Source organism: Athene cunicularia, assembly GCF_003259725.1.
Source record: "Athene cunicularia isolate RWA chromosome 18 unlocalized genomic scaffold, athCun1 chr18_part1, whole genome shotgun sequence".
Taxonomy (NCBI): Eukaryota; Metazoa; Chordata; class Aves; order Strigiformes; family Strigidae; genus Athene; species Athene cunicularia.
The window spans coordinates 1,272,714-1,299,105 of NW_020799123.1; the positions used below are offsets into that span (position 1 = coordinate 1,272,714).

A 26,392-nucleotide genomic window follows, 5' to 3' on the forward strand; every position below is an offset into this window, starting at 1 on the left:
ACAGTTTATTAAAACTGTGAGAACATTAAATATAATTTCTTTCCCATGTTGTCAAGTTGTGTAATTTTTAGAGAGACATTTGATGTTGTGTGTTCCTTATAGACCTCAGTTTTTAGGTAGTGGTGGTTTTTTTTTTTGTTTTTGTTTTTTTTTTTTAAAAGAAGATATATAACGAGCTATGACTGAAAGCATGGATCAGGTGTAAGCTGAAGACTCAAAAATAAGGATAGCTTTAAAAAAAACCCTCATATTTTTGTATTATGATTTCATTATGTGTTTTTACAACCAACTTCATGGCTGCAGTGGAACTTGGTAAATAAGTGTGAGAAGCTCACTCTGGCAGCATTGGTTTTACTTGAAGTGTATTATTTTCCACTCTATTTATGCCAGCACAGAGCATGGTGATGAGGTGCTGTTTTGACTTCCCTTGCCCCAGAGCTGTTCTCAAGTCAGATGACTTTGGGGCAGGGAATTTTAAATTATGGAAATAGTTTAAATTACAAAGCAATATTTTTTTAAAAGAATAGTTTCCTTTAGAGCCAAGGGGAGGAAAAGGTGGACATAATTTTTTTTTAGATTTTATAAAAACTTATGAAGCAACGCCTAAACTTGAGGCCAGTTTTGACCAGATGGTGTCCTTAGAATAGCTGCCTTTAGTGATAAGAGCAAGTGTTTTCTCTAATATATTTACAAAAGCTTATTGTAGTGTATCTGGCACTAGGAGATAAATTGCGTGCAGTAACAATTACACCAGACCTTTGAAGTTGTTCTTTTCACTAAAGACTCAGCTCATCCTCAGGAGGCAGCAAGCAGTGAGTGGAAATCGAGTGTATCATCTCCTCATTGTGCCCGTCTGCCTGGGACTTCTCTCTGTCCCCCTGAGACAATCTCTCTCTGCAAAGATCCCCTTTCCCTTCTGGCCCCTCCTTGACTCTCTGAAGGGCCGTGTGTGAAGGACACCTTGTAAGCACACCAGCAGTTGCTCTGCAATGACAACTAGAATGTCTTTCTCAAAGCCAGTGGCTGATACACGTTGTATTTCCTACAGCTGTGGGGGAAAGAGAGTACTTTGCATTTGTGAATGTGTGAAATTCACAGATCTGCTGACATACCAGCTCCAGTTTAAAGCTGGTTCTGACTTAGACGAGAAACTGTCAAAGAAAACCAAAGTGCTAAAGCAAGTTGTCTGTGATTCAGTGAATGAAAAATCATTTTCCCTGGGAAAACAATGATCCTTGCCTTTACATGGTGTGAAGAGACCTGCTTTGCTGGAAGAGTCTCATTCTGAGATACAAACTCAAGACCCTCCTGTTTCCAGCCATCAGAAATGCTTATAGTGTGGGTTGCAAAGACAGGAACTGGAATGCTCTAGCCCTTTGATCATATTTTACTTTGATCAATGTTTTTTGTCTCTCTCTATTTCCATGACAACTCTAATTGACAAATATATTCTTCATTATGTTGGCAAAAATAGCCACACTACACAGGTTGATATGTAGTACCCATCTGTTGTCCCAATGTACCATTCCTGTTTTTAATCCTGCTGCCTGGAAACAGTGATATATTGCTGTTGGTCTGTTTATTTGAAAATTTCACAGCAGAGGTATTGAAAAACAATTAATATTCACAGAAAGATTACTGATTGAGATAGCTTTCACTGCACTGGCTTTTAAATAGCAGCATCTCTTATTAATACCATCACTCCTAATAAATGCAATTAAAATTGTTGACTAATGAAAATTTTAGTGTTAATTTATATAACGCAGACTTTATGCTTGCAATTAGAGCTTTCTTGATTCTGCAATGTGTTGTTCAGGGAGAGAGAGAGACTATCATCTCTGATTACGTGTCTGTCATTTAGTAAGAAGAAAGCAGTTTTTCAGTCTCCTTTGTTAACATCAACCAAGAGGCTTGAAGCAGCAGCAGCCAAAGTTCTGAAATGGTATTTTAAGTAAGTAATTTTGAAAGTCAGCAGTGTTAAGATGTTTTATATAAGCATTTGCATGGATGAATCCACTGAGTTCAACATGTGCTTTTGTATTGTGTTTCAGCTATGAGAGGTGGGTGCATCAAATATATTTATTGCTGCAAGGACAAGGTTTGAGCAGATCAGAATATACAGCATTGTTCCTGTGAATTTGAGTTTCTCATGGTCTGTGTTCTGGTTTCTAGTTTTCCACACAAGTGGGATATGGCATTGAATTTGGAGCAAGTACTTCTGTCACTGACATTTCTCCGTGTTAGTGCTAATCCACACATGGAAACATCATCTGTTGAATCACTACTTTTCTGTCACTCTTTGTGAAATTCTTGGGATTCTTGGGAGTTTGGCATGGAAGTAGTCAGTGCCACACTGAGTCAGTCCATGCTGTAGCTCTCAAGTGGTATTGCAAGCAGTCTGCTCTTATCTGTGCCTTTTGTGGAGGTCCTGATGAAATTGTGACTTCAAGCAAGGCTTGATTTGTTGAAGAAGCATTTCATAGAATCATAGAATCACAGAATCATTCAGGTTGGAAAAGCCCCTCGGGATCATCGAGTCCAACCCTCAGCCCAACTCTACAAAGTTCTCCCCTACCCCACATCCCCCCACAGCTCATCCCAACGGCCCTGAAACCCCCCCAGGGATGGGGACTCCAGCCCCTCCCTGGGCAGCCTGTTCCACTCTCTGACCACTCTTTCCGGGAAAAAAGTTTTCCTCATGTCCAGTCTGAATCTCCCCTGTTGCAGTTTAAAGACATTATAGTAATATCTGCAAGTACTTCTTTGCTCACAGATCTAATTCTGGCCCTAGAGCACATGACAAGTGAGGAAAGGTGGAGGGATTTGTGCAGCTGTGAGATGACAGAGCCAAACTCTCCTTGTTATTGGCAGTGAGTGTAATAAGGGTCAACTGTGACAAATTGCAGGTAGGGAGGTTCAGCTTAAACATATTTAAAAAAAAAAAATAATCTCATTACCATAAGGATAATGCAGGTCTACAACAGGGCACCCAGAGAGGTGGGGAGAGCTTCATTTTAGAGGTCAGCATTTTGGTAGACAAAGCTATGGCTGACCTGAACCACGAGGTTGGACTAGTCACATCCGGAGGTTTCTTCCAACCATTGCCTCTGTGATGCTGTGAGTGTATATTCAACAGACGTCCTGGGTCAGTGGAACCCACTGGGAACATGTTTACAATCTTTTCTCTCTGTCATCTACAGGAGTTCTCACTGCTAAAAATGTGCACTCATTTGTTACGAGGCCCTTTTTTCTGATGCCTTCCTTCCATTTGTTAGCTTTTTGTGTTGAAGTATGGTCTCTAACTAAATTCAGTCTATTAGAAAGACCAGAGTTTTACATTGCTCTTGTCTTCTCATTGGGAAGCCTTTCTGGAGGGAAAGTGTGGCTTTTAGAGCAGAGCGGCCTTCAGTGTCTTCTGCCTCATTTGCAACTGCATCGTATCCAAGGCAATCTCTCAGCATTTCTGCCAGGGCATTTGCATGACTTTCAAAGCCCTTTGACAAGTGTGTATTTTTTCAGTTATCTGAACAAGGTGTGACACCAGCATTTTTCAAGTAGCTTTCTCAATTTCTTTCCATAGTGGAGCTGTATAGGATGTGAGCTGAAACATTAATGGTGTGGAACACCTCTGCCCAGTAAGAAACTTCTGCTTCACTCTGAGTGTGTCCTTCTGTTTCTATAGAAAGTAGCTCATTCAGTGTCTTTTATACTTCACTTGTCTTTTTCACTTCACGTTCAACTGCTTACAGCTTCAGATTATGCAAAACACTCTGAAGATGTTTGTTTCAGTGAGAATTTTACTTGAAATCTAGAACCTTACAAGCTGTGCAATATGTTTTACCATCACTTGTATGAAAGATAATTTGGATTCTTCACTTCTCTGCATAACTCCTGTAGTTCCCACTTTTTAGTTACAAAATCTAGCTACATTTTCATTGTAATTATCGCCTATTTAATGCCTTACTCAGCTGTTCTTTGGGGCATTCTTCAGCTACCGGTTTTTGCTACAGACTTATAGCACTGAGAAGTTAATTGTGTGCATTTGGCAAGTATAAATCTGAGTGATTTGATTTTTACAATGGCACAGAAGGGTATGAATGCTTGTACAAAGAAAGCACCCACCCATCTACAGTTTGCACTATGTTTATTTGGATTTGTGGTCACCATGACTGCATGGTGAAGTCTCAGTGTTGTGGTTTCACAGAGTGTGTGCACCAGACTAAGCAGATAGCGAGGTATGTGCATGGTGGAATAGGGAGAGAAGAATAACTGCATGTGTATAAAGATGAAGATAACAAATACTACAACTGTGAAATCCCTTAAAAAACCCAGTTTTTGTGAGCATGGCATGCCTGAGTGTCTGTTTAGCTTTGGATACTGAGCATCCTGGATATAAAAGCACATTTTTCCATCAGTTGTTGTGATTTTTGATACACAATTCTCTTTGTGCCTGTTGAAGCAGTAAGGAGACTGTTTGCAGACTTGCAGCTCATGAGAATGCAAGCAACGTGCTCTCCTGTCAGACATGGGCTCAGAATTTCCAGCTCCTATCCAAATCAGGCATTTCTTGGATAACTGACAGTAGCAAGCGCTTGTCACCTGAGATTTGTCAGTTCTGGTTTCTAAATAGGAGAGCAGATTTCTTCTCGCTTTTGGTTATCGAGAACTGTATTGTGGATGATGCCAGATTCTTTCATCCTTTCCTGTATTGTTTCTTCCAGACTCCCATGTCTCAGCAACTGTGCTTCAGGGGAGAAGGCCTGGATGCCATGTTTGGCTTCACTGGCTGGGAAAGGGCATTGCAGTGATGTGGGTGAGAGCATCAGGGAAGGCTGTGATAGGTACAGCATGAGTTTAGAGCTGATGTTCTGTGGGCAGCCTTGAGACACATTTCAGTTCAGAAGACCTTCCACAAGTATGAAACTATCCTCAGTCATACTTACTTGGAAATGGGCCATGTTGATCCCTGTTCCTGTGACAGTGTGCTGACAACAGAGCTGGGGAAAGGAGAATGGACAAAGTCTGATCCTGGTGGGTTTCTGTTTGTGGTTCCCAGGCCCCAGCTATGACCCATCTGGTGGAGAAAAACATGAGCAGTCAGTAGTGTTAGAAAAGCTCTTCAGAGGCATGAAGGATTATTCTTCTGAAGACCTTCCCCGAATTTTTCTAGGCTCTCTCATCCATGGAGGAATTTAGAAACCTGGATCGGGATATTGAGGGGTCTGCAAAACGGTGGAAGAAATTTGTTGAATCTGAGTGTCCTGAAAAAGAGAAGTTCCCTCAGGAATGGAAGAACAAGTCGGCTCTGCAGCGCCTGTGCATAATGAGAGCCATCCGACCTGATCGCATGACCTACGCTGTCAGGTAGGGATACTTCTTTACTATCTCTGTAGTGTTCTTGTTCAGCAGGCAACATTGGCTCTGTGTTTTCTAGGGAACAGGAGTAATTCAGGAATATGTTTATATTTATTTATTATAGAATGCGAGTTCTGCAAAATGGTTTCCTGTAAAGCAGTTTGCTGAATGAGTCATCTCTGAACTCTGCAAGAGAGTCAACACATTTAATTTAATTGGAGTTTCTTGCTTAGGGAAATAAAACCCCAATATCACCAATAGTGATGAAGCTATATAACTAGCACTGGGTGAGGAGCAGACATGCCATGTCAGATATGAACATCATCATACAGGTGTTATACATCTGCTAGAGTCTTTTAATGATCAATACAACTTCTAGAGTTCATTAAGGTCAACTTTAGTTACGAGATCCTTTATGGCTCTTCCCTAGGCACAAGAATAAAGTTTAGAAGTAAAGGAAAGTCTTAAAGAGGTGGGTTTTTTGTAAAATGCAAAATTTATCTGATGCTAGTTCTGAAAGTTGTAGTTGTAAATTATGTACTAAAGTTAACTAGGTGAGTTTAAACTTTGTGAAGGTATGCAAAAGCAATATGCTTCTTCCAGGAGAAACTAAAGGTCTTTCACTCCATTAGGACTTGTTTTCTTCCTTCTCTGTCCTAGTAGTCTATGATTTGACATTTCTGCAATGTCTCTCATGCTGCTGCCTCTCAAATAGTTTATATTGCTCCACCATCTGGCATGTGCGTGTATACGAGTGCATGTAGCAGATTGTGTTACTCAGTGTATGAACTAGTTTTCTGTTTGTGCTTTAAAATTCACAGAAAAATGCAGGAAAGACTGATTGAAGTCTCCCTGTGGTCCATGTTTTTATGTTTTATTAAATTAAATACTATAATTTATCATAATCATACCATTCTAAACCATCTTCTTTTTAATTTCTTACTGTTTTAGGGCTAGATTCTCCATGTGTTCTCTCAGATGAAAACATCGATTTTCCTGTTATTGTTTAGTTTGAGTAAAATAAGTTCTTGTCTTTCTGAACTTCTAAGCTTATATTTCATTTAAGCAAGTTTAATTCATTTCTTTCAATCAAAATGGTGGTACTCACATAGCTCAAAAATAACTAGAACATAACTTTTCAACACCTTTCATATTTTTCTTGTGTGAAAAGGTAAGGGAATCCAAGTTCAAAAGGTGGCATGTCTGGGCATGTCAAAATTTTCCATTTGCACAAGAGTAAATCTGTTGGGTGTTTTTTTTTTTTTCTTGTCTACATTCTAACATACCTCTAGATATGTACAAACAGCAACATTTCACAGTGGCTTCCCTAAGACTTTATAGATATTTTTGACTAAAATTCTTCAAATATGGGATAGTCAGATACTAGGCACAAAAGGCTTAAGAATAGCTTTTGTTTAGGGAAATCTCATACCCCAAAAGCAAATGTGAAATTACTAGTGGTAACAATGACAGTCAAATTGTGTTCAACCTCCTGGTTCCTCCTTGATACTACCATACTCCTCAAACATTTCTTCAGCCATCAGTCTGGCTAAGACAGATGCTGTTCCCTTAGTGAAGAAATTTGCTTTTCCTGAGAGATCCACCTGTCTGGAAAATACATGAGTCAGTTCATCTGTCTGTCTTGTGTCAGTCAGTGAAGTCTAGTACTCTGGTGTAGGAGGAGAAATAATCTTTTGATTGAGCTTAATTCAGTCAGCATTCCTGATAGCCACCACACAGAAGGCTAATGGTCATCTGATGTCTTGTTTTCCTAAGCACTGTCAAAGTTATATTGTGTCTGTGACCCTTCAGAAGGTAGGGGATCTTGTAGAGCACTGGGGAGCTGCATATTCTGACCATGAGGACTTCAGCCTCCACAACCCTACCTTAGCTAGTAGTGGTTCAAGATCATGTGTGTGTTAATAAATTCATCAAGTTTTAGATACGTGTGATGTTGTTGGATCCTACAGGTTGTTTGCAGTTCTCAACGTGTAGATCTCTTCCTTCTGTATATCAGTTAAATCTGCTAATATTAAATACCTTACTGATGATCAATGGATATTATGACCAGTGCTAACCTTCTTGTCTCTCTGAGAGTCTTGACAAGTACTTGAGTGCATTTTTAGGAGTCAAGGAGTAACAAGCCTAAACACAGGTGTGTAGGGGCATTTTAGATGCCCTAGAATATCTCTACGACATTTCCAGTTGCTATTCAGAAAGATGCAAGACCCTTTATGTTCCATGTCATATGTGCCAGCTCCATGAAGATGGTCTAGGAAGCTAGCTAGGAAGTTAGGTTTTTCAGCCACCCTTCAACAGATCCATGGGGGTATTTGCGCAGGCTGTTCTAATCCCTAGGCCTAAGAAGCCATCAAGAGAAACCACTCTTACCCTGACTCACTCCTTAGAGCTTAGGTGGGGGCAAGGCTCTGTTTTCCATCACCAAGAACCGTAATTTCTTCAGGAGGGATTTTCCAGGGTAAATGCTTATTTCATCCTTCGGTCTTACGGAAGAACATCACCAAGGAGCTTCTTGCAACAGCTTGTGCACCCATGCTTCCACTTCCACAACGAGGTCAGGTCAGTCCAGCAACTACTAGCAAGGTATAACTTTATCGTGCCATGTCCTTCCAAAAGCATTGGTACTTGTACCTTGAGGCATAGACCTTGGAAACAATGCACAAGGACTAAGGACTCTGGTAGCTGGCACAACTCCAGCCATGTTTATGACACTTATATGGACTCTCAAGATAAAGGATCTTAGGCAGATGTGACCCCACATAATCTAGAAAAGTTGTAAACCCGCCACTCTTCTTGCACTTTTAGCTTTTAGTTCTGGCACCATTTTTCAAATCCTACCCCTTATTACTGTGAACCACCCCTATGAATACCTTATTTTAAAGACCCCAAGTGCAGGCACTCTTCCAGTCCTGTCTCTGAGGGCAGGCCTTCCTTTCCTGCATGTGCGGTCCATTTCAAAGTCTCCAAGTCACATTAATTGTGTTTCTGAATCTCCAAGGCATCCTTTCACAGAGCTGAGACCTGATGTAAAACAAGAATATTGTGACCTTGTATTTGAAGGACTGAAGCTTTCCAGCAGCTCTTTAGCACATCTTGACCTAGAACAGAAAAATCTACTTGAAAGAGGTACCAAACAAAGTCGAAGCTTTTTCTTTTGCAATCCCTTAGGAATTTCTAATCCAACAGCCTTTCACTAGTCCTTGAAGGAGACTCTCACCTCTCTTAGGAAAGAATTTGACTGCCTTATTCTGGTATCATCTACCAGGTGAAAACTGGCCGATGCTTTTCTTCCCCGTGGCGCTGAGGTTTTCAAAAGGCCTGAATCATGCATCTGCGCTAGAAGAGTAACTTCTCATTCCTGGAGTTATAACATCCCTACCTTTGAATCAATGTTGGCTGTATCCTTTTTTTCTAAAGCAGTGATTCTGGAAGCTCACCCTGAGGAAATCTAGCCTGGATTTTCTCCATGTGCTGTATTGTATTCAGGCAGCTGCTGTAGAGCTGAATTTTTTCCTGTTTGTTCAGTTGTATTTTTCCTTGTGACTCTTATGCAGAGGCTAAGCTACACATGCTAGATATTCTTAGAGCTCTTCCCTTTTATCTTTCCAGAACAAAGTAATTTTGTAAATCATCTTGACTTTTTGTGACTTTTGGTGATAAATCTAAAGGAGTGCTGTTTCCTCTCAAAGGCTGTATGGATTACAAAGTACATGGCAGTTTCCTCTACGTTAACTTATGTCTTCTCTCCTGAGGTACCTTTCTCAGAATCAAGCCAGTACTTATACTGAACTTACGAATACAGCATTGGGTTGGTATGTGCCACTGTTTTTCCTTTCTCGCTTCCTTTTGTTTATCAGATACTGGTACACCATGTGTCATTTCACCTGTGTCAAAAGTGCTACAGAGTGATAACTCCAGAAGCCCATCCTGCAGATCCCCTTTAAAATTATTTCATGCACATTTTTTTAATTTAGTTTCCATTTTGTTTGAATCAGCAAAATCAAAACTAATTAACTGATTATTTGCAGGGGAATCTGTCTTTTCTGATCAATAGTAACTGGTAAAACTTTTTTCTTTCTGGCAGAGATTTTATAGAAGAAAAGCTTGGCAGCAAATATGTTGTAGGGAGATCCCTGGATTTTGCAACAACCTTTGAGGAATCAGGACCTTCAACCCCAATTTTTTTTATCCTGTCCCCAGGAGTCGACCCACTGAAGGATGTGGAGAAACATGGTAAATAAATCATGTCTCTAGGCATAATTATCTTGGCATGACATTCTTGTTCTGGTTTGTGTTTTTTTTTTTTGGTTTTTTTTTTCTTCATCTCTTTGTAGATAATGGAGTAATCTGTTAAAAATAGATACTTGTGAAAAGATGTGATTACCTTTTTTTTTTTTTTTTTTTTTTTTTTTCATCTGAAGTTTAAATTAAACTTGTCTCTTTCCTGCATTGCCTGGATTCCCGATGTGGTTCACACTGCAATGATTTCTGAGTTGGTCTTGTACACAACCTATAATTTATGTCAGAGATATCTAATATGCTGTCAGATAGCTTGCTTTTTGCCAAGAAATATTGGACCAGATGATCCTTGAGGTCTCTCCCAAGCTGGTGCTCTATGATTCTATGATACCTAAAAAGCAACAGCCTGCTCTAACAGTCTGCTGATTAGTGTCAGAGTTTCCAGTTTTTAATCTATTCCTTCCTGAGTTGGATTTGGCGTGGATGGTCAGATGTAGTGCTGTCGGCTGGCTTCATAGTTGAAGGGGCTTCTTTAAGGTGCCTTATTTGAGAAGGCAGTGATTTCCATTGTGCACCAACTACTGTAGTCAGAGCCTGTACTCTAAAAGTTGCCAATGTGCAGAATTTTCTCTGGGTCTCAGATCCACTGTGGAAAACCTACCATTTTCAGCCTGAACATGGCAATTACAATTGGTCTGGAAATGGGATCACTTCTGACTGTTGAACAGAGGTAACTCTGGTCACTTCTTTCAAGACTCTTACAGTGGAGGGGTTCCATCTCTGGAGTAGAGGGGTCAGATGCCTTTGGGTACTTCTTTAGGGCTGCTTCACATTGCTGTTCTGCTCATCAGATGTCTTTTTTCCTTCTCCAGCAATGTGCTCACATATCTCCAAGACCATGACTTGTGGTCAAGCCCCAATGTTCCCAGCAGTATGGAGTACAGTATATTTTAAACTGTATGAATTACATATCAGGCTGCCATAGTAGAGATGCTGGCTGGCTTTTACCAGGCAGGTCTAGTCTCTAGACTAAACATCGGCAGGCTGGCAGCCCCAGCAGAGAAATCGGTAACACTGAACTAATCCATCATCTAGGCAAGTGCTGAAAAAACGCTGACCTGTGGATTTCTTTTTCTCTCTATGATGCAACTTCTGAGACATCCCAAAGTAATATTTGAGTTAGTCTTTACGCACATTCCCAAAAGCAGTTTTCAGAGGTGTTAAAGCCCAGTGCAGCCTGAGCCACAGACCAGATCACCATTGTGAGTCATGGGGAGTTCCTGGGCTTTACACTGAGTTTCATGCTCTTTCTGCCATGATACTGAATCTCATTACTGGGAATTGCAATGGATCCTCCTGAGGAAGGTTCTGTCATGTGCCTGGCTTCCCTTTGGAGCCGCATCAGCGATCCTGTCTCTCACTATGTTATTTTCTTGTATGGGAAATGAAGCACTAAAATCCAACCATGAATGTTTTAATTGGAATTGTAAAGATGAGTGTAGTTGAGCACCTGGGGTTAGTCAGCCAGAAAAGTTACAGCATGTAAAAGTGAAAAAATTCTAATTAAATAAACCCATTGTTTCAGGGCAGCTACATTAGCCTTAAAGCCTGCCTTGCTGGGGTCTGGATTGGATTAATTATTCAATATTTTCTCTGCCCTTTATTAGGTTTTATTAAAGTGCAAGTCTGGCTAGATAATTTTTGTGAATGGAAGAGAACTTCTTCCAGATGCTGCCCATTATGGGACCTTTCCTTGGCAACATGGGGCAGGGTCTTCCCAGCAAACACTGTTGGGCTCAGGAAGCTTCCCCACCTCGCTGGGGCAGCCTGACTGAACCATCCTCTCTCCTCTCCAAGCCAGCAAGGAAGGAGGAAGGCTGGCATCAGCTTTGGTGAGGCAGCCAGAGCAGACTCACTGTGTATTCCTCTGCAGTCTTGTTCCTATCTGTGAAGTGGAAATAACAACTGATATTAATTTTATTATTAATCACATGGTTTGGGGTGGCTCCCTGTCTTCTGTAAATTTGCTGCATCCCTTCTTGAGATGGGGGCTTCTGAAGGCAGAGGAGGAGATTAAGAGCTCTCAAAGGTTGCAGCCACCAGAGATGGTGAAAACAAGAACTGAAAACTCTCAGATATGAGGAGAGCTGTATCCCAAGGGATTGCTGTAGTAAGGTTAAGCAGAGAGCTCAAGCAACTGGAAGAGTCTGGATGTTCGTTTTACTTTGGCCATCTGTTTCCAGTCTTGTACCGAGAGATGAATCCTAAGTCTTGCAAGAGAAATCTTTTCCTTGTTTTACTATAAAATTTGCCTGCTTTTAGCAAAAATCAGGAATTAAGGGTGCACCATCTACGTGAAGGCTAATCTACATGCAGAGGTAAGTGTAGGCAATTCCAAGGGATCAGCATGTGGGGACATGTGTACTGACTCCCCGGCTAAGCTGAATGCATCCTACTCTGCTGCGTGGAGGCAGTGTGATTGGTTGTCGGGCTGCTTCCGTCCAGCCGCACAAATTGGTGCTTATCTTCTGAGGACCAGACAGCAGAGATAGCTCGCTCCAGGCAGTTGCTTCTCCTGTGAGATGAGGAGCAAGTGGTGTCCTCCATCTTCAGATGACAGACAGATTCTGAAAACTAAACAGGAGATCTTTAGCCGTGATCACTTAAAGGATCTGAGGCACTGGGATGTTACAGAGAAATCAGGGGAGTCCAAGGAGTATCACAAATAAATGAAGAAACAGTAAATAGCTGCCATCCTTCCTCCAGAGCAAGGTAGTAAATGACATGGGTTATGGGGTTCCCACCCTGCACTGTGCAGAGAAGGATGTAGAAGGGACGGTAGGAGGGGGCCTGCAGTGGCTCCTGGAGCACCCATTCCATGGGCTCTGCTGCAGTCCACTGACTGGGGCCTCCCCACGTGCATTGTGGTGCACCCAGAGGCAACTCCACACCTGCGAAGCCCATGGTGGTCCATGAGGAATGTGGAGGGCTGGCTGATCTTTAGATCCAAGAAACCTGGGAGGCCTTGGCCCAGGCTACAGGAAGCTCACACAGATTTCATTTCAGCTGCCTTCTCAAAACTGAACGGGTTCCTAACCTTACTGCTGGTTCTAGCACGCGTTGCAGGGTGCATTTCCCCACCAAACAATGTCTTGTTCAAAGCCTATTTAATCAGCAGGAAATGATTTTAATTTCCTATCACTGTAAAATATGTTTTTACACAAGGTTGCAGGGGAATAATGTTCTTTAAACAAGAGGCACTTTGTAATAATGTACCTTTGTGTTGATGCCGCTCTGTAATTAAAAGTAGTTTGGAAGAACTCACTGCTGTTTTCAGGGCTTTGGCAGGGAGTGTGGGAGAGACAAGATAACTATTATGAGAAGTGCGATAGCTCTTCTGTGAGGATTTTTGATAAGACTGAACTCTGCCTCAGTGCTGCTGTGTGAGCTCAGCTGTGCTGTGTGCTCTTCCAGGTAAAAGTGCTGAACATCGCTCTTTCTTTTTCTTTTAGGGAAGAAACTTGGTTATACATTTAACAACAGGAATTTCCACAATGTTTCCCTTGGACAAGGTCAAGAGGTGGTTGCTGAACAAGCTCTAGATCTGGCTGCAAAGGAGGGTCACTGGGTCATACTCCAGGTACAGTGTCTTTGGAAAGATGCCTGCTGTTCTCCCAGGTTACCTGATGCTGTTCATCTTGGCCAGGGCAGTCTGCCATTGTTATCTGGTGGGAATTGGGACAAGATGTCATCTGTGTGTCCAAAGTAGCCGCCATCTAACTACTGGGCATTGTCATTTGGCTTTTCTTTTTTTGCTCTTTTGAGCCTTCTGTAGGGTCTGTGGCTGTAGAGAGTCCTCTGAAGGAATATTGTGCTACACTTTCCTGTACTTTTATTTGCTTAATGAATAAAGAGCTTTGTTCTTAAGAGCAGATAGACTAATTCTCTTACTACCACTCAAAACTTTCCATGTGTTTAAATGAGCCTTGAGAACACGCACCCACTGTAGGAAAGGCAGAGGCTATCTGCAGTAGTGCCAGTTCCTTTATGCATACCAAACCAGGTAAATGTTTGAAATTCTTATCACAACTTGGCAAAATGTTTCAGAGCCTTTTAGGGTGCAAAGGGAACACTGAACTTTTCAAGTGCTCTCTGGAGTCACTTATTCAGTGAGTGCTGGGGTTTTGCAGTCAGTGATGGCAGCTCTCGTTGCAGGTATTGGGAACCCCCTCTGATTTCCTTGATGTGTATTTTATAAATATTTATTATCCTTGAATTGTTTGATAGAATTAGATTAAGACAAAGCTTTGAGTCCCGATCTGACCCTATATGCCTGATTTTGGTTTTAAATTAAATACCATTGATATTTTGAACTTAATTTTTGCTACTGTCTAAGGTAGACAATGCTGAAATTTTCAAGAGGTTTTATTACAGATTACTGGAATACTGGCATCTGCCTTTGAGATGGTGAAAGAGAAAATATGCAGCTTTTTGAGACATTCCTTTCAGTAATGCAAGGGTTCTTCTTTTCTGCAATGGTGATTAGATCCTGTAAAGGACCTGTTAGCAATGTCAGCCTCCATGTCTGTTGCTTCAGTGCTAGCAGATGAGTACTGTGGGCCTGGAGTATTTTTATTTCATCCATTCACATCTTCTCTGGTGGTCAGAGCAATCAGTAAAAGGTCTCAGCAGACACTGAAGATTAAATCAGAAAAGCTGCAGAAATTAGATTTATATGAAAGTTGATTTTGATGGTTGGGCTAACTGGTTTTCCAGCAACACCTGCCAAGTGTGACTATCTCGGGTGGCAAAGAGCAGACCGGTTCTCTCCCCCATGACCTTAGAGAGGAGCTTAATTCAGCTGGCTGCAGGTAGGTTTTGATGCAAACTGCATGGGGCAAACTCAGTGGTCAGAGCAGTGGCCTGGTGCCAGTGTTGGGTCTCTTCAGGGACAGTCAGTCATCTGGGATTTTCTCTGGTGTAGTCACAAAACTGATAAAATTTTGTACGTGTAAATATTTAACCTCTGTGTTGTGCTTGGTTTGGAATAAAGTAACATACTCAAGCCTGATTCAACACAAGAGATCAGAACTCTTTCATCCTTAGTTTTTAGTCATAGACCTGCTGAGCAATCCAGGCAGAGAGGGCCCCATTGGGACCTGCAGTTATTCCTTGATGGCACTTTTCTCTTGGAACAGACTTGGAAATGTCCAGCAGGTGTTTGAGGCAGGCAGTACCATTTCTGTGTTTGGTGTCTCAGGCACGTGGAGTGACAACAAAGCAATGGAGCTTAATTGTCACCCAGATTGGCCAAGCTCCAGCACCTGCCTCTGTATCTCATGTTGTGTTTCCATCTCCTTCCAAGAGCTGGAGCTTCATGTAAAATGAGGAAGAGAGAAAGCAGCCTGAGGGGCTGGCTAGACATGGGTCCCCTACATTGACAGACAAGACTCCCCTAGTCAAACAAACTATTTTATGGTCATCAGACATCTACCTGAAATGAAATCACCTTCTAGACAAGCTATTGTTTACAAGGTTCAGCAAACCATTTTCACAAGACCTCTCCAGAGAGGTAAAATCAGTATCCAGACTCACCACAGCACGAGTCAGTGGATAAGAGTCCCAGTCCCACAAAGGATTCTCTTGTCTTTTCAGTCATAGGTGGATCATAGGAAATATTTGCCATATGGTAGCTTCTGTGGCAAGATCTTTTCAGCAAGGCTTTTGATGATAAATACCTTGCAAACAGTTTCAGGAGTGTTTGTAGATGAGTTGAACAGGCTCTAGAATGTCACAGACAACTCAGTTTACAGTGTCTCAGGATGTGTGGATTGTTGCATTAATAATAAAAGAGAGGACAGAGCAGATCTCAAGAGGCAGTCAGGGTACTTTTACCCAGGTCAATTAAACTCATTGTTTGGAGGCTGTATCCCACCTACAGGACAGTTATACTCAGGCTTCACATTTGCTTTTGAGCAGTGAAAAAGCAACCCTTAGCTTCACTTCTGTATTTTGCTATTCATCTTCCATCCACTAAATTTTCTGTCTGATATGAACTCATACACATGTTCTCCAAGACAAATCCTTGATATGATCACCTAGGTGGCTTTTATGCTTCTAGTTCATTACTGGTCCTTGACTGGAATCAGAAGTAATGATAGTCAAATATGCTGAGCAATAGTGAGTTGGGGAATTAGGTTTGTGGGAATTGATTGTTAAAGAGATATTGAAACAGTTGGGAAGTCCTTATCAGATTACAGGAACAGGATCACTGTTGTGTTGGGAAGGGCTGCTGTCCTGGGACCAATTACTTCTCAATTGTATTGACCAGCCAGTGTTGCCTTCTGACATCGTAGGAGGCAAACTAAACAAAACAATCTATGTCTCCCCTGGAAACTTGAAAGTTTTTCAACTCACTCTGAAAATGTAGATTTTAACGAATGACTAATTTTATATGAGAGAACAGCAAAAACCCACCCAATCATTCATTCCCATGGAAAGAAAAATCACTCTAACACTGGCAGAGCCTGCCCAGTGCAGCTTCTTGCTCCTCTAGCATCGGTGTTGTACCTGTCCTGTAGCTTCAGCTTTGCTGAGCTCCTACCCCTTGCCATCACAGTACCCACACTTGTACTATTTGATGACAAAGATGATGAGGGAATGAAGTCCAGAGATAACATTGTTCTCTACAGATGGTCCAACTGCAAAATAAGAGCTCCTATGGCAAAAGTGCAGTTGTCTGAAGGAGAACTTGGTACTTGAGGCCTGCAGGGACAAACAGCAACACAAGCCCAGCAGCTGCTCTTTTCTAAGCTGTTGGTATAGAAGATGTGAGGCTGAGCTTTGAGCTCCACAAAAATCTATTTGATGTCAGATTCAGTCTCTGGGTCTCCTTAGAAACAGTTCATAGGTTTGAGGGGGGTTTAACTCAGATTTTTCTGGCTGTAATAAGGGCACGGATCTGATACTTTCACTTTAGGTGGGTGCACCATCTAACCACTTGGCATTTATCTTCCGATATCATCTGTGAACGTAGTTTGAAGTGTTAGTAACAACTGGTGGGAAAGGGGTCTGCTGCAGAGATAGGGCAACAATGAAACATCATCTTGAAAGACTGAAGAAAGATTTACATAGATTTAGATTTTTATATCATTACAAAATCACATTTTTCTCAAGACCCTTTTTGTTGCCTTTTAGGTAAGCCCTTTTTGTAACGGTGTTGTCTACAGTCTGTAGTAGAAGATTTAAGTAAAAGGCTGCACAAACGGGGGTAGCTGTAATGCAGTTTACAGAGCTTACAGTCAAATCAAGCTTACTCTTTTGGTGACACTCAGCACATGTTATCTGATAGATCTGACCATAGGGCCTGTGAAGCTGATATACCATACCTGGTTAGCACATGGACTGATCATTACAAGATAGAAATAGCAGGAAAAGTGGCTGCTGAAGCTGCAAGAGCAGTCTGTATTCAGACAGGGGGGCAGCAGTCATGTCTGTAGCAACAGTATGGGAGGCTGAGGCGTGCGAGGGAGCCTGAGGAAGGTGTATGGCTGCTGACTGACCCCACTCCTGAAAGTGTTTAAGTCCCATGAATGGCAGTCAGGTGCACAAAATGTCTCCAGGAATCACAGTTCCCACATGACCAATTTCTCTCTTCTGCACCAGCCAGTGTTGTATTTTGGTGCTTTTTCATTTTTATTTTTTGAATCTTTATTTTTGCCTTCATTAATTTCCACTTCTTAGCAAAAGGGGTTTGGGTTTTTTTTTTGTGGAGAAACCAGCTGCAAATATCAGTGCAGAGTGTTTGACTATTCCAGAATGTCTTAAAGAGAAGAAAAAGGAAACAGAAAAAAAAAAAAAAAAAAAAAAAAAAAAGGAAGTTACAAAAGCCAGTCCTTGGCATGTAGGTTTCAGCTTTGACAAATTGACATCTGCCTAAGGAAAGATGTGCCAGAAACATCTTGGCCAGCTTTATTGTGCTCTACATGGGCCATAGCTCTCTGCTGGTCCCCAGCAGGCAACAGCCTGTTCCAATGGTCTTCATTTCCATGAGAAAGAAATTGAGACAAAGAAAAGAACCAGAAGTTTCTTTTATAGCAGGTTTTGTCAAATAAGCAATCCTGCTGCTTTGGCACTATGAAAATCCACAAAAAACATCAGAAAAAATGCAAATAGAAATAAATACACATATCCCCCATCACCTTAATGTTTCTCTTAGGTTAGAAGAAAAATTTTAATAGTTTTTGTATTCTCATTGATAAAGTTGGAAGAAATGCAGATTCTGTCAAGTCACAAGCTGTGGAATACCCTGGTCATTAAATCAGCAAACAGATTTCCTTTTTAAGAGTTTTCAAATGCTATATATTCCTTTTTCCCTGAGCAAACAAACTTTCTTTCTTTTTTTTTTTTTTTTCCAAGATGTGAGATGGAGTTACATTTGAGTATTTGGCTGATGGAAAGCAACTTGTTTCACAGAGACTTGTGGTATCGCATTTGGAAGAGAACAACCATCTCTGGCAGGGAATGAAAAGCACTTCCTGACCTGTAGGTTCACCCGGGCACTTTTCTGAGAGGCGGATGGGCAGAGCACAGCATTGGGGTCCTCACAAGGAGCACCTCCAGCAGTTGAAGTGTAGAAATCTGGAGGTCCTGGGCATTGCACAAAAGGAACATCCAAGCAGAAGAAAATTTGGCAGTTGGATCGAGCATTTATTTAAAACCTGCTCTCTCTCCTGGGTTCCTCAGAAATATATAAGGGGTGCCCAGCAGCTGCAGCAGTATGTCCCCCGATAGCAACTTGATCTGTGCGGATCCCAACTCAGTCAAGTGCCGTGTGAAGCCAGCATGTCAGTGCAGCAGCAAAGCCCAGCGAGGCTCTGCAGGTGGACAGCCGTCACCTCTCGGGCCTTCTGTTCGTTCCTCTGTGTTGCCTACCTCCCCAGCTGTCTCTTTGGGGATGGATTGGGTGAGAAGTTGTCTGAACTAGGGCGTTATCCTTCAGCAGGATGGCAGGAGAACACAGAGCTGTAGGAGCTTGGTGTTGCACACAAATTTCCATGCAGACATCACCTTCCTCTCCATAGCCTTCTGTTCACTTTGAAAGGGTAGCGTTCAATTTTGAAGTGGAGACAGAACTAATTGCTAGTTTGGTACTCGTGGCAAGTTCTGTAGCCTTGGAGGTAGGAAGCAGCAGGGTACTACAGCTGGGAGATGGTCTGAGGGTGCAGCAGGGCTCTGCCCTCTGCAGCCAACATTGGATGGAAGCTTCCTATGATGAAGATCTTTCCACCTTGTGTGAAAACCCACACACATAGTTGAATAATCTCTCACCTCCCATTGTGCAGCTGTGCTGGAAGATGAATCCTGCTGCCAGCAGGCTCAGCAGACAGGGCCGTGCTATTCCAGTAACAGCATTTTCCCAGGTTGCTCATTGTGATTCCCTGGTCTCTTCCTGGAATATTTTGGCTGTGACAGTCTTGGTGCTGGCTCTCTTCCAAGGTTGAAAGACATCCTGTACTTGAGGGCTGGCTGTTTGAAACACCCACACAATCAAACTTTTCTCAAAACCAAGATTTATTAAAAACAGGAGGAAAATCAGATCAAAGTGCATGATGTGCTCAACTCGGAAGGCCAGATAATCTGTATCCCAGAATATTAAAACTCTGCTAGAAGAACCTGCAAGTGTTGTGATGAATCTGTCAAATCAGAAGGTGCCGTCTGACTAGCAATTAACAGATTCTTTAACATCTGTATTTAAAAGAGTGGGAAATCATTGGAGCAAATGAATTAGCCTGAACTCAACAGTATGCAAAATTTCCAAACAAACTCGGAGGACAATATAAGTAAAGAATTGAGGGTAAATGTATCAAATGGAATAAGAATTTGGTAAAGATGGATCAGGTCTATTTGATACTTTGCGCTGTGAAGGTAACTGCATTTTTAGAGGAAGTACAGCAGCTCTAGTTGACATGGACTGTAGTAGAGCTGCAGAGATGGTGCCACACAGGAATGTGTTAGGGAATCTGCAGAAGTTGAGTGTTTCTAGCAGAACTCAGCAAGTTTGCCGATAAGGTAAAAGTGTTGAGAAGTGTTTGATAGACTAGATGTGTATCCTGCCATTCAGAGGGATACGGACAGGCTGGAGAATTGGGCTGTCAGGAGCTTCATGATATCAACTAAAAAGAGAAGTCAAGTCCTGCACCTGAGGAAGAATAACCCAGTGTACTCTCAGGACCAGCTGCCTGGAAAGCAGCCTTGCAGGGAAAGGACTTGACAGTCTCAGTGCACAACAAGCTGAACATGAGCCAGCAGTGTGTCCTTGCAGCAAAGGAGGTCACCAGTGTCCTGAGCTGCATTAGGAAGAACATTGCTGACAGGTCAGGGAGGTGATCCTTCACTCTGCTCAGTCATGGTGAGACCCATCTAACATGCCAGGTCCAGTGCTAGGGATCGCTCAGCCTCAGTAAGAGACATTATCTGTGGAGATCTTATTGATCATCAACACTTTATGGTAGGGAGTAAAGACTAGACTCTTATCGGTGGTACCTAGTGACAGGACAAGGGGCAATGAGAACAACTTCAAGTACAGGAAATTCCATTTAAACGTAAGTACAATCTTTCTTACTGTGTGGGTGGTCAAACACCAGAAGTTTCCCAGATTGTTTGTGGAGTCTCCATCCTTGGAGATATCCAAAACTCAGCTGAACATGGTCCTAGGCAACCTGCTCTGCTCATCCTGCTTTGAGCAGAGGGTTAGGACTAGATGATCCCCAGACATGTCTTCAACCTCAGTGATTCTGTGATCTCTGGTTTCCCACTTCCAAGTTAGCCATGAATATGGTTTCTCTGGTACTTGTAGTCTCCCTTGTGTAGGGAGGAAAGAGCTTTGCACATCAGGGAACACTAAGCTATGCGCTAGCATAAACTGTGTCTGCTTGGTTTCCCTCTCTGGGTCTACTTGAAAGTTTTTTTCTAAGACAGTAACCATAACAATCACCAAATGATGTTTATCAGCCTAATGGCAAATAAACAGTGAAATTTGTTTGCATATTTACAGACTCACATCTGAATGAACTGATGCAGGGAAAAGTTCAGACATTAAGTATTCCCAATTTAATTGTAGTCTTCATTCATTAGCCAAAATGTCACTTCCCTTTCTTTGTGATCAACTTAATTTAATTCCTGAGCATCTTTCCATTTTCATACGTTGTTGCTTCACTGAGTCAGGTTCATGTACTAAATTGAATAACAGTGAGCTCCTAGAGCAAAATTTTATGAGATTCAGAGATTGGCAGAGCCCTTCTTACTGCATCATAAATATAATGGAGCCTTTTTTCTGTGCACTTCACAACTAGTCCTAGCTACAAGCAAAAGGGATATATTGTCCTGTACAAGATACATTGTCCATTCAAGGCACACATAAGCATTTGGTACTAAACCTCTGCTTCAGTAAGGAAGAGACTAATTTTCCTTCCAACCACAGCATCTCTTTATTCCTAGATATATATAAAAGGAGAAATACCCATTCTACCTCCATTTCTCCTTCATGATTTTTGGACAAATACTCTGATGGAGAATGGTATTGGATTTCAGACAGCTGCTTTCATTTCTGCCTCATGTCATAACTACCATTCTCAAGTTTTTCCAATTGCAAATACACTTATGGACCAGCAACCAATCCAAATATTGATGTGGGATGGAATTAAGATTCTGTTGAGTTTTCAATACCTTTGTAACTACTGCCGTCCCAGTTTTGTTTTGCAACTGCTCTGGAAACCTTTGTCTCAGATATATCTTGAGTTAAAACACAAATGTAGTGGAGTCCTCCTGAAAATAAAGTTTATTTTCCTCCATTTCTTGAGATTAATTAAGCAATTGTCCTTCGCTGTGTATTTCACTTGCTCATCACTACCTATCTTTACAGTTTTATATCTTATGAAGTGAAATTTGGTAAGTTCCAACATTGTCATTAAAACTTTAGGGAGTTCAGGTCAGTCCAGATTTTCAATAATTCATGCTAGTTTTCTCTCTGGCCTTGCAAATCCCAGCAGTTTCCCATACCATTAATGGCTGCATTTGGACTCTCAAGTCTCAACTCTGGACTGTGGGGCTTAAGCAAGGAAAGAAGCACTGGACTGGTTGGAGAAGAGAGGAAAACAAACTCAAATGACTTCCTAAGCCTTAAATTGTGTCAGATTCTGTATAAATACAATTGGATCCACATGATACTTGTTTTTCTATTGTCATATTTGATCAAAAGAAAGAAGAGGCCAAAGGTAGGCTCAAACTAGCAATTGCCATTTCAGAAATGGTTTCAGCGCTCCTCTTCAGAAGAGGCAATATCCTGCCATTGTCTCTCCCCTGAATGTCCTCTCCTGTCTGACAATGGACTGCTGCATCCAGCTGACCTTCTGTTTCTCCTTGGTCCTACCAGCCTCTCATTAGACCCCCCCCATCATGCTCTATTCACTCATTCAGTCCCCATTTACTCTCTTGTATTTATCTTTGTACCTGGATTTTTCCTTCCTCTCTGCCATCATCCTGAGGCGGTGTCCGTACTTGTCAGTTAAACAGTGCCAGGAGACATTCGTGGGGCTGGACCTCAGCTGTCTGTCCCATCTCACTGTCAGCACAGGTTCTGCTCCTGCTGTTGGATAAAGAGGTCTGGCTCTCTCCTTGACAGTTTGGGAGTGAAGATAGACCAAGTATCATTCCCAATAGACATCTCATATCACCAGTCATGTTTTGGAGCATCAAACAGGTCAATAGACTAGCAAGGGGTAATTGTGAACAAATTAGCCCAGGAATACTCTTAGGCACATTTCATTTACTATCATCAACATTAAGCCATGTCTGTGCTAAAAGAACATGCAAAATATATTGCACTTCTTTCCAAAAGTATTAAAAACAATCAGATGCTTGCTGATATCCTGGAAGTGCTGTGGAGGTTTCAGGGCAGCCCTCTTTGGGTTTTGTTGTCTTTTCCCTTTCTCCACTTCCATCTGCCTTCTGTGTACATTGACAAGTGAAAGGGTCATGGAACAGCCTATTTTTGTTGAGTTTCTAACAAAAAGTTTAGGTTCTCATTTGGAGGAGGGACTGTGGCAGGTGAGGATATACAAATCCTAAGAGCAGTGAGGTTGCTACAGCACAGCTTTAGTATGGGGCCAGTGGTGGCCCAGACAAGATCCTGAGTACTAATAGAGATGTAAAGCCTCCTCTGATGCTGGTACTGAATTGACTCAAAATTCCCAATATCTATATAGCTAGACCAGTGCTGCTTCTGTGCCTGTGTTGGTGAAATCACACTGCAAATTGTGGAGGAGACGCATACACAAACAGAGGATAGGAATAGATGCGTAGTTTTTAGTGCACCAAAAGGCAGAGTGGTCCCATCATATTCGTAATTGCTTACTGACTACGGTTGTGAGCAGAGAAGTGACACTTTATGTAGATGTACTTAGCTTGGCCCAGCTCAAGTAAGAGGATGGGAAAATTCACAGGGCCCAGCAACACAGGAGGAACAGACAGTGCGTTCAGAGGTGAGGCTCAATTAATTAATTGCACTTGCTCTTATGCGCTGTAATCCTCCTCCCTGACCATGTGTGGAGAGGCTCACTGGGGGTTAAGGGCTTCCGGGAGGGCTCAGATAGTGCTGACTCCAAGGATCAAAAGTATTCTTCCTTGTCAAGTGTGACCATGGAGTGAGGTCTGAAAAAACCTCAGGGTGCTACTGCTGAAATCCAAGCACTGCACGTAAGTGAGAATGTGATGCAGCCCTCATTGCCTGCCAAGTGGGGCACCTTTGGTAAATGGACTGTAGCAATTCCTCCGTTAGGGGAAAGCACGTGCCTGAGACAGGGTAAAACTTCTCTGGTACTCCCAGAGCTCTGAGGCTGCCTCTCTCCACATGAAACAACAGCAAGCTTGTTGCCCAGAAATAGCTTGGGCTCCTAGGTGTGTGAGCAGGTGTTGGTGGTAGGGCCTGTGCTCACCATTTTGGTCTCTGGGTCCTGTAGTCCTGATTCCCATCACCACAGGGCTGCCTGTGGAAGGTTAGAGCTATGCTCCAGTACATGTGGCATCTGCTCACACGGGGAAACCTCACACTACCATTGACAGGAAGCTTGACTAAGGGAAGGGACTCTCTGCAGTGCCCCCTCCCTGTCCTTTCTTATACCCCAACACAGTGCAATGAGTGTTGGGCTGTCTCTGGACTGTAAAGACTAGATTTCAGATTTACTGCAAAAACAGTAACTATTTTCTGAGAGCATCTCACAAGAGAATGAGACTTTGTAAAAACAGCTAGTTCTTATTGCTCTGGGAGATTATTTGTGATAAGACATGAAGAAGAGACCCACTTTCAGAAACGTGAAGGATCTCCAGTCGCTATCAGCAAAGGGAGTGCATTGAGGAGTGTGTGCTGGTTTATATATATGTGGTGCTATTTCTGATGGTTACCATAGCAACACTTGCGTCCTGTGATATATGTTCTGCCTTGTGAAGTACAAACACAGTGGGGTGCTGGGAAGTGACTTCCCAAAGAAAAGCCTCTGGTGTTCCCATGTTCCTGCACATGCACCCTAGCCCAGCTCTTGCCCCTCATCCTCCAGTTCCCGCTCTCAGTCACCTACACTTCGTAACACAAAGCAGGGAAATAACACAGGGCAAGCTACTATGGTAATGGTCGGTGTGCATAGGCAGATGTTTCAGATTTCTTTTTCATCTTCTTTTTAGCAGGATTTGGCCCCCACCCTTCATTCATAAAGCTAGGTAATGAATTTGAGACCATTGCCTATCTCTGCCTACAGCACAGACCTAGATGTTGAGCTGTGAAAAACCAGAGTTGTTAGTGAGTTCTCTTTTACCCTTGCACAACAGCTCTTTCACAAACTTCAAAATCTGGCTAAGAAAAAAATGTAATAAAGCAATGAATTACTTTCCCATGTCCTGGGTAAATGTGTCTTCAGAGAGTCTTATGGAAAGAGGATGACATAAAACTGGTGCAGTGTAAACTGTACAGTGTGGCTTAGGGAGATGGTATTGGGAGTGCATAAAGCCCTGAGCCAAGGGAAAGTGCACAAACTAGATTATCCCTCTTTCTCCTGAATAAGATCTAGAGGTAACCCATGAAATCAGTAGGTTTCAAAACAAGCAAAAGGAGGCGGTTCTTCAATCAACATGTAGCTCAGCTGTGATTGGTGTTAATGCAGCATTGTCTGTGTTATGTTGTTATTGGTAATTGACATATCATTCAGTTATGACTGCATAAGTTGTTATTATTCGTGTTCTGTCAAGGTGTCTTACCTGACTGCTGAGAATTAATTTGCAAAGTTTCCTTCAAACATGTGAATCCCCTCCACAGCATCTCTATTTTTTGCAGACATATTCATTTGATCAAGTCATGAATTCTTAGTACCAACCCATGTTTCCCTGCATATATTCCTCTTTTACATCCCTTCTATCACAAAAGGATAGTATATAAATACACTCAATTATCATTAAGTTAGAAATATTCCCTAAGTCAGCTGTTAGAAGGCAGTGATACTGACAAATAACAATCATTGGTGTCATGTCAACACGAGTGAAAGCAATTATTTTTCAGCCATTTAACATCACAAAATCAGATGTAGGAAGAAACTACCAATTAAAGATGAAAATACTTAAGGTCAGGTGTGTGGTCTATGATTAAACTGATACTTAATGCACAATTTTTCTTTTGGTATTTTGTTGAACTCTTTCCCTATATTGCTAAAAAAAAATGCCATTTGAAACTGGTTACAGGTTTCAGTCCACTCCTACTTTATTACTGGGATTGTGTTTTTAGAGTGAGTTGGTTTCCTGGACTCTGGGGATTAGGTCATCTCTTGAAATCCTAAATGCATCAGTCAAGCACTGGTGCATCAGCAGTCAGATGTAATTGGATTTTTTCTGCTTCTCTTCACATGCTCATGGTTTACGACAAAGCAACACTTTCCCAGACATGATTCCTGTGCTCAGGCAAAGGATTCCTTTGCTCTCCTCCTTGCCTCCCCCCACCCCTCAACTCCATTTCATCCATGTAACATGAGCACAGCCCTAAATCCTTTCAGGGAAGAAGACTGAATTTATGCTGTTCTAAATAAGAAATGTTCCCAGACATGTGAATCAGATTTGGAGCAACAGGACTGGAGGGTGCAAGGTGTCCATGACTTCCCCAAACAATAATTCTCTTGACTCATGTTTCTGAAGCAGCTGCCATCTCAGAGAAGGAGTCTTGACATCTGGCAGGAGTCATCTAACAATTTATTTGACTTAGAGCATCAAGACAGTCCCATAAGATCTTGTGCAGAAGAGGGCAATATTGAAGTTACCAAGCAGCAGAGAATGTGGTATTTACATCTAAAACACAGAGGTCTTGGGCAAGGAGACAGAAGCACAGGAGTTTTTCCTGAGTTCTGGGTACACTTTGTACACAGCCCCATAGAGGGCGAGAAAATGGAAATATTTAAGTGTGCATTCTTGAAATATGTCAGCCTTGAAAACTCAGTTGCACACTTACTGTGTTATTTTCTGATACTTCTGAAGCCAGTGAGAGTAATGTATCTCCCATATTATTAAAAGCCTTCTGAAAGCACCACTCATACCCTTTAACTTCAGGTGCCTGCAATAGAAACAACTCCATCTGACCCAGTCCCACAGCCCTCTTTTCCAGGCCAGGGGGAGGGCTGGACACTTTCACCAGAGTGATCCGTTGTATGTACTGCACACATCTGCTCTAGGATAAGGTGACCTGCCT

At 42.0% G+C, this 26,392-nt stretch overlaps 1 protein-coding gene across 1 annotated transcript in view; it reads left to right on the forward strand.

Annotated features, from left to right (window-relative positions):
* DNAH9 (dynein axonemal heavy chain 9) overlaps positions 1-26,392 on the forward strand; it is a 206,644-nt gene that overhangs the window by 152,827 nt on the left and 27,425 nt on the right. Inside the window, exons 60-62 of the mRNA XM_026861253.1 lie at positions 5,171-5,364; positions 9,461-9,609; positions 13,128-13,255. Coding sequence (XP_026717054.1) covers positions 5,171-5,364; positions 9,461-9,609; positions 13,128-13,255 — 471 coding nt within the window. The remainder of the gene's footprint in view (positions 1-5,170; positions 5,365-9,460; positions 9,610-13,127; positions 13,256-26,392) is intronic.